Source organism: Triplophysa dalaica, chromosome 6 (assembly GCF_015846415.1).
Source record: "Triplophysa dalaica isolate WHDGS20190420 chromosome 6, ASM1584641v1, whole genome shotgun sequence".
NCBI classification, from domain to species: domain Eukaryota; kingdom Metazoa; phylum Chordata; class Actinopteri; order Cypriniformes; family Nemacheilidae; genus Triplophysa; species Triplophysa dalaica.
Window position 1 is genome coordinate 18,959,337 of NC_079547.1, and position 12,752 is coordinate 18,972,088.

The window sequence follows — 12,752 nt, forward strand, 5'->3', positions numbered from 1 at the left end:
AACGGAAAAGTTTTGAGTGTGTCATCTGAGGAAACAACAAACATTGGCAATTACAGCAACAAACATGCTGATTTCCTGCACAAGCTTATTTGCCTGGAACAGACAGTTGTTTCCTCTTGGGTTTATACATCCAAAAGCTTGTATAAAGTCCTTTGCTTGTTGACAGTGCAAGTTTATTTTCTCTTGAGACATATTACCTCATACTTTCTAAAGTAAGGAAAGTAGACACACTCAGTGTGGCCATTGGCACATTTTAATGTGAAAAGAAAGTAAAACCAAAACTTTATTTTGCACTTTGATTACATGTGTCAGAACATATGCAAATAGAAAATTGGCAATTTACTAAAGAAATTCTGTGAAATTATCCGATTCAGTGGTATTTAACAAGACAGAATGTTGTCTCATTTTGAATGAAAGCGTCTGCTAAATAAATAAATGTAAAATTTAAATCTGTTTGGATGATCCATGTATACAGAACAGGTTATTAAGTAACACACTTACACACACTGTAAGTACTGATAGGAAACTTATGGCCAGATCCATCACTAGAATTCCGTTTATTTCTCTACATCCCATGAATTTACTCTTTCATTTCTCAAAAGGTTGCCAAATAATAATAGACAAAGCCTTTATAGATGCAGCTTTAAACCTTAATACTATAAATAATAAGATGCTGTGTTGTAGTTGTGTGATGACACTTTGGTCACTTACACTGTGATTTCTCTTTTATTGAACAGTGACCGAAACGTTTTTTGTGTGCTTTTCTGGTTACTTATCAACTCTGAAAGACCTTGCAGATAAAGTTGGAAAGTGTACGAGTTGCTCTTACTTTCAGTGTGGAATTTGCTGTTGTCCTACATGAATTGTAGGGTTTTAAGGTAAATTTAGCTTAAAGATATTTATGTTAAAAAGGCCAAACTTAACAGTGTCTAAAACTCTGTTGACCACCTCTCAACTGTAGCTTTGATGCGCATGTGTCTTTCAGAAGTAAAATTCTTTCCATCGCTCAGGTCGCTTTAAGGTGCTAAACGTTAAGTTGGGACATTTCGTGGAATACTTTGAATTGCTAGCACACAATCTTCCAGAGGAAAGTTTGGACTTCGCAAGGCTGATTGAATCTGTGGCTTTTTGCATCTTTGGAAGGAAATAATTCTGTGTGCCCTGAAGACACCGTCACACTTCAGTAGTTGGTGAGAACAGTTAATAATGTACCAAAGCCTTTTACCCCCCTCGTTGATGCTCTTAAAGTCTCCTGTTGTTCCTAATGGATCATATGATGGCAAATCTTGCTGTAAATTAACCGTTGCACCTGTTTTCAAAGATTTTGGTTTAGTTGTGTTTTTACCAGTCACTGAGCTTATAGTACACAATAATACAAAATTTAAATAATTGTTTGTGCTAATTGGTAGATATTGTATAGATGGGTAGCCAGGCCGAAAATATTGAATCTTACCAAGCAGCCTGAGGTGAAGGGCACAACAGTGGTGGAAAAAAAGTGAAATCTATCCAAGTTGTTTCTTACAAGGATACGGCTGATTTTGTAGTTGTCTTTAAAGTAAACATCTCATGCTTGCATCTGGAGTTCATCCAAACTTTAAGACATACATCAAGTCACAAACAACTGTTAATGATGTGAGAATTATTTGTTGACAAGTGTTATGTGAGTACTTGAAACGACTTCACTCTCGGTTCCCTGACATTTTTATTAAGCAAGCTTTAAATGCCGAACACAAAAAGGGACAGTATAAAAGCTGTTAGACAGAAGAATAAAACACAAGGATGTACAGAAGGCAGAACAATTTAGAATTGAAAGAAAAGTAAACAAACAGAACAGTTGAGAGATGTTACAGCAAGATTTCTTCTCAGCCCTAGAGGTCTTGTTGGAATTGAAGTTGTTGTTTTTTAGAGATAATAGACTGTTTGCAGGTGTAGTTTTATTTATTTTCTTAACTCACTAGCTTGTATCACATTCTCTGAGATTCCTCAGGCAAACTGGCAGTGCAAGGAACAGCACTGGAATGTTGGAGCTTTGCTTGATTATCCAAATGCATTGAATTATCTTTGACAGCCTGAAGCCCGCTGGACTTGCATGATACAGCATCTGGGATCAATTTAGGTAGGATTAGAGGAACCTGGGCGAGTTTGAAACTTTGTGATCTGCCTTGGACTTCTTTTAAGGATGAGAACATTTGATGGCCTCGTAATTCTTTAAATAATTCCTAGACTCTAACACTGTGTCTACACCGGATGCGGGGCGATGCAACATGACAATATAAAGCATTAGAACCCAATATAATCTAAAATTTTGTTCACACTGGAAGCGGTGCAACCATCCCATTTGAACATGCAATGTGACGTGTCGCGCTGCGTCCGGGGTAGACACGGTGTCAGAGAGGTCATTAAAACTTGTTAGGGACATGCTATCACATTGCTTGCAAGTCACTATGATATTCTTTTTTTGTTTGCTTGTTTTATTGTCTGCCATGTAAAAATCATAAGAGAATTGCTTAGGAAAGCTGTAGCACAAATCTTTACTTTCTTCTTGCCCAGATTAGATCTACAATCCAAACCATTTACCTATTTATGTCTTTCTCTGATTGAAACATAAAATTGCAGGTGACTTTACGTACTTATCTTTATGTGGGTTAAAATGACATCAAACTTACATTTTCTGCCAAATCTGATAGCTAAATTATTATAAATTTACTGTTTGCGACATTTATTTAGCAAGGTTATTTTAGTTTACTAAAATTGAAACAATGAAAAGATTTCGGTTTATAGAAATAAAACAAAATATTGTCCTTAAATTATTTGAAAAACTTAAACTAAACTTTTGTCTCAGAATGAACCTAAAATTATAATAATAAATAAAAATTAATCAATCCTATATAGCAACATAAAAAATCTACAAATTAATAAAAAAGGACAAAAGCATAATTAATTTTCTAAAAATATAACTAAGAAATTGAACTAATAAACCTAAAATATAATTAGGATAAATAAATACAATACAATAAAACTACTAACAAAACTCTTTTATGTACTTCCTTAATTAATGTTTGAAATTCTTTCAAAATAACCTGTTTTAAAATAAAATAAATGTCATTTTAAAAACTGTTTTACTTTGCTCCTGCTGCACCTCTAAAGGGCTAAGATGTTATTGCTACTTTAGAAGTTCTCTTTGTTGCACCTTAATCGCCCAATAGATATATAGGTGAAAGAGCTATTGGGAAACAACTTTACTTAGAGTACTTCTTCTGAAAAATGGAAAGAAAAAAAATTCTCCTCATTCCTCTGATGCCGTTAATTTGCCAAAATCTTCATAGCGTTTAAGTTAAATCCTCTGTTTCAGTAAACCCAAATAATCCTGTTTTACAGTTTTCTCTTACGCCATGTAGCCTTTCGCAAGCTGTGCGTGTTTGTTTTTCATTTAAGTGATCTTTTCATTGCATGCAGACCCTATAGGGCGTCCATTAAATCTGTTTGCAGTCAGGATTCATCAGTCATGCCCCAACTCGTCGTAAGCAAACTGACTGTGAGACGAGCTCTTTACCTTCATACTAAAAGGCGTCAGAAGATTTTTATAAAATATAATTACTTCACTTTAGGAGTGGCAAATAACGATGAGTTGAATTTCGACCAGTGCTATTTGTTTCAAGGAACTTGACTTTTAGTGTAACGACACATGCCCATACATGTTCAGGGTAGAGATTGAAGTATTTAAAGCGATACTTCACCCCAAAATGAAAATTCTGTCATCGTTTACTCACTGTCAAGTTGTTCCAAATCTGTATCAATGTCTTTGTTCTGATGAACACAGAGAAAGATATTTGGAAGAATGCTTATAACCAAACAGATCTTCCCCCATTGGCTCCCATAGAAGGAACAATTGCTTTATCATTTTATTTGTTCTGTTGAACACAAAAGAAGACATTTTGAAGAACGTAGGACTTCACACAGTTCTGGGCCACTTTTGACTACCATTGTATTTTTTCCTACTATGGTAGTCAATAGGGGGCAAAATCTGTCTGGTTATAGGCATTCTTCCAAAAAACATTATCTGTGTACATCAGAAAGACATTTATACAGATTTGGAACAACTCAAAGGTGAGTAAATGATGACAGAATTTTCATTTTTGGGTGAAGTATCCCTTTACCTTGAAATGTGTTGAGGAGCTTGTGAATTTGCTGATGTGCAGTTTTTGTCATGTTTTGACGTATTTCCTTTATAAACAGGAAGTTGGGGCACTTGAAAGTGCCAACCCTTGTTATGTCACATGAATTATTAGGGTCGATCAGCCACAAAACCTGTATTCTGATTTTGGTTTCATTCCATTGAAAGTATTAAAGGGGGTTTGACTTGATGCAAATGTGCATTTTCTTTCAGCGACCAGTCGGTTTCCTTCATAAAACCACAATATATCGTCCATCCGGATTCAGTTTTGTTGCCTTTATCTGCTTTTTGACCCCTTATGAATTGACGGTAAAGATGCTTTTTAGGTATCGATATTTTCAGAAAAGTATTGATTATCTGGTTAATTACATTAATAGTTTCAGCGTAACTAAATGTTGTTAGCTCTGTGCATGCCGATCAGTGACACTATGTTGTGAAAGTACTAGCTCTCGCGACAGTTTGACGTCACACACAGATCGGTCTCCGGCTGCGCAGAGCAGTCACATTGACGTGCTATTCAGCTACTTAACGTACACATACACAACACGCATGCATTGCACACTTAAGCATTAAACAGAGGAGAGAATTACAAGATGGCTTAGAGGAAGCGCAAAAGTTAAGTTAATGTATGCACAGTTTATATTGTTTGTAATTTTATTAATTGTATTAAGATTTTTGTTAGTTAAACAATATTTTTTTCTTCAAAAAACAGTGTATGACAGTACAAACAAAACGTTAAATCCTAAGAAAAATGGCCTGTTTGAAAATAAGACTGCAGTGAAAAAATGAAAAATTTTTGTTGGTGGTATTTTTGTTTATTTTATTAAGATTTATGTTATTTAATCAATATTTTTGTAAGAAGGTTGTTAAAACATTGTATTTATTTGTTTAAATTACTTTTTTTAGTAAATTTGTTATTAATAGCTAGCACAAGTATGTAATTTCTCTTTAATTGTAAGTATATTTTTATTTAAAAAAAAAAATATATATATATAAATTAACTCCATCATCATTATCGATATCGGTATCGGTATCGATACAATTTCAAGGAAAAGTATCGGTATCGTATCGCATCAAAAAAAGGTGGTATCGCCCATCCCTAATTGACGGCACCTACAAGCTTCTTCAAAATAAACTTTATTATTCTGCTTAACAAAAGAGTCACATACACCACTGTTCAAAAATGTTGGGTCACTTGACTAAACATTTTTCATGATCCTAAAAATCTTATGATGTGAAGGCGTATGTGTGATTTTTCTTCTTTGTAAGAGTAGATTATTTTATTGCCATGTGACATACTGATGGTGAAGTAAGTTACATTTAAACACCAGTGTAAATGTTAAACTGATTCAGTCAATTACTCACTTAACCTTGAAAAATTAGTTTTGGTCTTGGAGGGATAGTTCACCCAGTGAAATTCTTTCATCATTTAATAGCGCTGTTGTCATTTCGAATCTGTATGGCATTCTTCCTTCCATAGACCACAAGAGAAGATATCTTGAAGAATGTTGATAACCGAACAGCGTGGGCAGATCTGAATTGACTTCTATTGTATGGACACAAAACCAATGCAAGTGAATGGCTGCTATCGCTGTTCGGTCAACAACATTTTTTCAGAATATCTGCTCTTGTGTTGTACGGAATAAAGAAAAGCATACAGGTTTGAAATGATAAGAGGGCCACTTTAGTGCAGGCTGAACAGACAAGCAGATCTTTTTATTTTCAATCCTGTTTATACAGAGATTATTTCAACTTGACACAATGTCGTATTTGGGTTTTTGAAAAATATGCTTTGATTCTGAATTTTTATTTACCTTAGAAAAATTACATTGGTCAGATGTTGCTTTTTCATAGATCAGGAGATTTGATAGAGTTCTCATTTATTTGTGTTTCATTTAAGTATCCGCTTAGTTTCATCAAAACGAAAGAAACAAATTGTTACTTTAACAATTGTAAAGAGTTTTAAGGTGTAAAATAAATGTAGATTGTATAGGTAGATAATCTGAATTTATGTCGATTTGATGGGTATTTCATGAGTTCATATTTGAATTCTCAATATTACTGATTTTTGAAGGAAACTTTGTTTTTGACATGGTTGAAATCTCTAATACTCAAATGGAGAATACCAATAGTCAGGAGACTCACACTAAATTGTCCTTTTGCTTTGCTCTCCATTTAATCTTGCTAAGGTCTTGAAGAAATAATTAAGATATAAAAGAGATCTCGTCTGTGTTTTTTGAGCCATGAACAGTTTTGTAATCTGGACATTTAGACGGCTTTTCAATACAAATCTCCATTTATGAAATATGAAAGCATCTTCAGATTTTATTCCAATGCATTCCTGATGCTAAAACCACAGACAGTTCATGCTCTTTTGATGGTGTTCGGATACAGTGTTCGTTTGAGGTTAACGGCACTTCTGTTGTGAACGGAATCTACTCACATTCTTTGGTGCTGCTTGAGTTAGCTGAAGCGCTAAATGCTTTGTAGTATTGTTGTTGTACAAGCCAAATCCTGTTCACAATGTGTGTGTTTATATAATACAAACTCCCATTGTCAGGATTTGACAATGGCACCATTGCAGTGATGTGATGTCTCTAGCATGAACATTTGTACTTTAGGTGAATTTATGACAGGCACCCTGCTTGGAGCTCAGCAGGGTAGGCAGCAGCTATAAAGCCCGGTGCTCTGTCAGCATAGGGCACAGGACACCAGTCAGCAGAACATTCCTCAGTTCCACATTCTTCCCTCACCCATCCCACTCTCCTGACCCCACGCTAAGACTCGGAGCAATTGCAAGATCATGGGAATTCTAAACACTTGTTTCAGGCTGTTCTACAACGTGGTTGGAGCGTGTGTGCTTGTGACACATTGGTCATGTGGGTGATGCAGGTTCAAGTCCAAAATCCAAATCACAAAATAAGTGATTCTGTTCAAATGCTATGTTACCTGACGAAAGTGCACTAGTCTGGCATTTGAAATAAAAGTAGTCTGTTTATTTTACTTTTGATATTCACCGGACGAACACGCTTGGTCTTTGTTAACTTCTGATCTGTGTTTGGTTATCAGTCTGGCTAGAAATATAACAATTTAATTTCTGGTTAGTTTATATTACTTTATATTTTATTGTATATTAATTGTATTAAATTGAACACTACTCAACAGTGATTTATTTGCAGACGTCTACCAGAATTTAAGTTTGATCCACATAATGTTTGTTTATGTTGAGGCCGCTAAAACCGTCTAAATATGTTTGATTATTTAATTATATTTATATTTTGTTGTGTATTTAGGGATTGTTTACACAACACTGTTTTCACCTAAAAACAAAAAAATGTTGTATGCCTTTTGGCTTATCTTTAACACGTCAATGGCGTTTTGGGACCCTGAAGACTTTTAGAAACTGGTTTTAAATTATGTTATCATTTCTGTGTGAATCGCAAAATGCAAATCTGTGGAAAAGGCAATGCCATGTGCATGCATCATACTTGATCAGTACATAGGCGTGCATCGTGTGAGTTTTTAGTTGTTTTTGCGGATATGTGTGAATGCAGAACGTTTTGGCTCCGTTGTCATGTATAAAGGAAACTTTTGAATAACGCACAAAGGAAGACATGTTAACATACTTGTAGTGAACATTGTTGATGGCTAGTCATTTGTACTGGAATTGTATTTAAATCTATCTCAATTAAAATGGTTGTGCTCATTGTGTTAAAGGGATAGTTGCCGTTTATGTACTCACCCTCAGGCTATCCGAGATGTAGGTGACATTTTTTCTTGAGTAGAACCATAAAGAAGATTATTTGGTAAATCCGCAGCCCTCTCTGCTTCATATAATGGGAGTATATGGGGTCCACCTGTCTAAGAGTTCCTAATGCACATAATTCCAAAAAGCGCCTCCTGGCGACATGTTGACGTTTCGTGAAGTGAAACGTCTATATGTCGCCAGGAGCAGCTTTTTGGAATCATTTGGAATCTTCTTTATGGTTCTACTCAAGAAAAAATGTCACCTACATTTGGATGGGCTGAGGGTGAGTAAATAAATGGCAAATTGGAGTTTTTGGCTGAACTATCCCTTATATGTAGTACACCAAGACAATACAAAGAATAACATCCTAGTACATCGGCACATTATAGGTATTCTATTCCCATTAAATACCAACCTACCGCATTCTTGATGATCTGGCAGCATTTGACATGCTTAGGTAGGTCCGATAACTTTCCAGTAAAGATTTCTATTGTTCTTAGTAATTTATTCTCTCCGTGTGGTGTGGAATGCTAGAGGGGGGTACTGGTGTGCCTGTTTTACATTAACGATTGAGGTTATTCTAAGTGCTTCTTATTTTGGCATTTTGACCGTTTTCCGTGTTTTATGAACTTCAAGGGGGGCCCTTTAGTCCGGATGTCACAGAATCCTGATGATTTTGCAATAACAAACGCAGGGACGACAGCACACAACAAAAGAATCACTAAAATAGCCGCATTTCTTCAGTCTTTACAGGGAACGTATACGTGACGAGAAGGTTTTATTATAGGGTCAGCTTTGGATCTAACCACAGCTGGTGATAAAGCTTGCATTCAAGAATGCTTGTGTAATCGCTCAAGGTTTGTTTGTGTGTGCAGCTCAATCTTGACCTTAGAAAGAAATTTTGTTTTTGTAATAGCACCATGCTTACTGATCGTAAATATAAAAAATCTCTTGTAAAGGATCAGATTGTGATGACTAATGCAAATAAATAATGAGCAGTTTAGATCAACTTTGGGCCAAAAGCTCAACAGCAGATTACAAGTTAACTGAAAAACAGGAGAACATTACATATCATGTCAGGAATTTGCTGTACTTTATACTAAACCTGATTTTTGGCAGGAAGGTTCGTTGAAGTATGCTCTTCATGTAAGGATATATAATATTAGCTTGGGTCAGGCTCAGCTTTGGAGTTAAAAGTGCTGATGTTGAAGGGTACTGACTTATTCTCCCAACGAAGAAAGGTGAACATGCCTTTCTCATTCGGTTATTTAAGAACACTCTGTGCAATAAACATACTTAGACTGTGTTCAGGTCAATACTGAATGTTATTTAGAAATGCAAAGAAGTCCAAAGATTTATAGAACATTATTTATCAAAAAATAAGCATGCTTTTACACTTGTAAGAATCAACTTAGAGAAACAGCCTTTTAACGATTGTCGGACAACTTGTAAATCCAAACAAAGGTACAATAAAAATATTTGAAGCCCATTTATGTCTATGGGTCATTTGTTGATTTGTTGTTGATGTATTGTGTCTATTGTGTCTTGTGCGCAGGTAGACGAGGGCGGTAAGGCCGCGGTGGCACGACTGCAGGCTGGGGACGAACTGGTCAAAATCAACAACTTTCCTCTGACAGGCTACAGACAAGAAGCCATCTGTCTGGTCAAGGGATCCCACAAGTCTCTCAGCCTGGTGGTGAAAAGGTAAATGAATACACAAATACACGGACACATGACCCTACACCTGGTTTGGAGCACCTCAGCGGAAAGTTCAGACCAAGCGAGATATTGTCTTTAACAGAATTCGCTTTTCAAGGACTACAGAGAGCGGCTGGATTGGACTACAGCTCTCTACTTCCCGGTAAATGATGTCACCATTCCAATTGCTTTTAATAACCTCCGCCTGCAGGAATATGCTACAAAATGGGCGAGGCCTTCCTTAGAGAAGAGGAAGAATTGCTGGAGTAGTGTTTGGTTATCAGAGATCGTAAACATTTGACTGAGCTACGCGCTAAACTACCTTCACTTTCATCATAGTCCTACAGCTGGTAATAGGAATTCCGCTACACACTTTCTATGTTAACCAAGGGTCAAACAACAGCTTCCATGACTTCGGCATCGGCTGTGAAAGCTGTTCTAAAAGCTGTAATACACTGATATTGTGTGTGTGCGCTTACCTCTTAGACACTTCTATAAAACATCCTTTGAAGTCCTGCTTGCAAATGTCTCCTGGTCAATCTGCTTTTTTTGAAATCCAACTCGAGTCCAATGTAACAAAGCAAAACTAACGCTTCTGTTATTAGTGTTATTTAATATAACCGGTCTGACACCATTCGGTCCAGTGTCATTCCCTCGCCATAGTATGGAAAAAATTGCGATCTCTAACATAGATTGACGTATGCTCATGCACTAATAGAGCGCCGTTACACTTTGATCGATCCACTTGTTTTTAACTGATAAAGTGAAGTTAACACCATTGTATTGCTAAAAGCCAAAGTTTATGAATACACGTGAGAGGGGCACCAACCAATCACAACAGCCTGAGAAGCGGTAGCCAATCACGAAAGACCTCGTCAGCTTTACCAATCAGAGCATTTCGGAAGAAGAGACTTTGTATAGACCGGAAGAAATCCAGTCATTTTGTGAGAAGCGGGACAGAGATGAACAATAGACTTGAAATATGTAAAATATAAAGCGTTTTTTTTTTTATTAGAAACATGAACATCCATTGTTAAACAACCAAAAAACTTCTTCAAAGCCTCTAAAACAGCCAAAGACTGGGTCCTTTAATATAAATGACATAGTTAAATCATAGAGATACAGGCGGATAGTTCCTTCACCCCAAGAATGATAACTACTTTTCAACAAATGATAACATTATGTTTCATTATGAGTTAAACACAGTATTCACGGCTTAATTGTAAAGGCTTAATTGTAAAGCACTAACAATAATAGCAGCAGTAAAGCACTTCTGTATTAATAACAATAAATCAAACAAATAATAGTAATAACATTAATAGCAATAATATATTAATGTGATCGAATGACAGGGTTTTAAAGATGAACAGCTTCATACAGAATTTTATTTTTGAAGAGTTTATTACATTAACAGCAGTTAGATCTACCAAGAACAACATCAAAATGTCATGACCATTAACATACTACAATTCATCTTGAGAGTTGCCATGACTGAAATCCCCTTTATTTTACTCTTATATCCAAATTATCGTTCATCACTGCTTTTGAAATTATAGTCGCATACAGAAATGCATAAACTAAAGGCTGATCATAAAAGCAAATATTTTAAATAGCAGTGTTGGTTATTAAAGCCAGCTCTATGATTTTGCTATGCATGTGAACACTTTTGACAGCCTTTGGCTGTTTGTTCAATGTACATATTGTATGTTATGTGGACATCTTTTGAAGGGACCTTGCCTTCTTCAGAGAAAGTGCTCCTGATAGAGAGTGACGACAGCCGTTGGGGATTGGTGTCTAGAGATTGCATAACTAGATCGACTGATGATGAGGGGGCCGTTGAATTCTTGAAAGTCCAGTTCTACCGGATCGCTTCCCGATGTGTTAATGCTCCCCAGCAAAAGGCTAGGTGGAGAGATATAATGTGAAATTAACCCAAATAATTTTCTTTTTTTATTCCTCTGGAATACAAGCATATCATAAAAACATGAATTTAATGTATTGTTCAAAAAAATACATTCTTACCAAAGGACTATGGTTGGAAGGCATTTGCAAATATGGTGGAAATATGCAAATATTTGCATATATTGTCATGAAAATGTTGTGCTAATTCCACACTAGAACAGGAAGTGCCACTTACATTGTGCTGTCTGTGGAAAGTGAAAGTGTTAAGGGAGATTTAATAAAACCATCTTTCTAGGATGATTAAAATGTACTTATATAAGGTACATTGGATTTTTTCCCGGATGTTTCTCAGGATATGTATTGACAGGATGACATTAAAGACCAACTGCTGTGTTTTCACAAGCGCCCAACTCTGAAGTTTCTGTGTGGTGCTGTAGATTTGAATGCAGGGCATGCTGGGAGTTCTGATCTCAGCCCGTGGATGCTGCAGGCAGAAAGCGTGTGTCAGCTCTGTGATGCAAATGAAGTGATTTGATCCTGATTCACACGGACAGATCGTTGTCACCTGTTGTCAGACAACCTATGTTCTTTTGTGACTTGATTTTGAGGACAACATTTTGAGGTGACATTTTCTCACGTTTGATGAAATGTATGCAAATGTGAACGGCAGTGGGTTTTTTTTGTTAAAATCAAAGAGGCCAAAAACATTTTTCACACAAATCTACATTGTGAGAGACATATTTTTTTAGTTAAACGAACATCACATTGGTCCATTGCAATTGACGCGCAACAGGCTGGTCAGTCCACTTCTTTGTGTGCCAAACACTGACCCCTTTGTCTCAGTTTGGCTTGGCCGGGGAAATCTAAGTGTGTTTGGTCACATTACAGCATAACTCCTAAACAAACAACGTCATCCAGTAAGAAAAACTGCCTGTGTTGATCTACTGCACAAAGGCCTCGCTGCAGACTGGTTTGAGCTCTTTTACAGTGACAGTTACATATTAAACCTTAAGTGTACTTGGAAAGTATTTCATGTAAAACTCAATTCTGAAACAAACTGAGATAAAAATTTCTTCCTGTTTCTCCTCAGTAACATTGGTGTGTGTTTTTTCTCTGAGTAATGTTTACTCTACTAAGTGGGAGGGGCTGTGTATGGCGACATCAAAACTGAGTCACGGTTTCATATCCTACGCATTGAAACGAATGTTGTCAGATTAGGCAATCGGGAAT

At 36.2% G+C, this 12,752-nt stretch overlaps 1 protein-coding gene across 1 annotated transcript in view; it reads left to right on the forward strand.

Annotated features, from left to right (window-relative positions):
- The window catches only part of shroom2a (shroom family member 2a), a 38,995-nt gene that overhangs the window by 1,685 nt on the left and 24,558 nt on the right, over window positions 1-12,752 (forward strand). Inside the window, exons 2-3 of the mRNA XM_056749868.1 lie at window positions 9,478-9,626; window positions 9,724-9,783. Of these exons, the coding sequence (XP_056605846.1) occupies window positions 9,478-9,626; window positions 9,724-9,783 (209 nt within the window). The remainder of the gene's footprint in view (window positions 1-9,477; window positions 9,627-9,723; window positions 9,784-12,752) is intronic.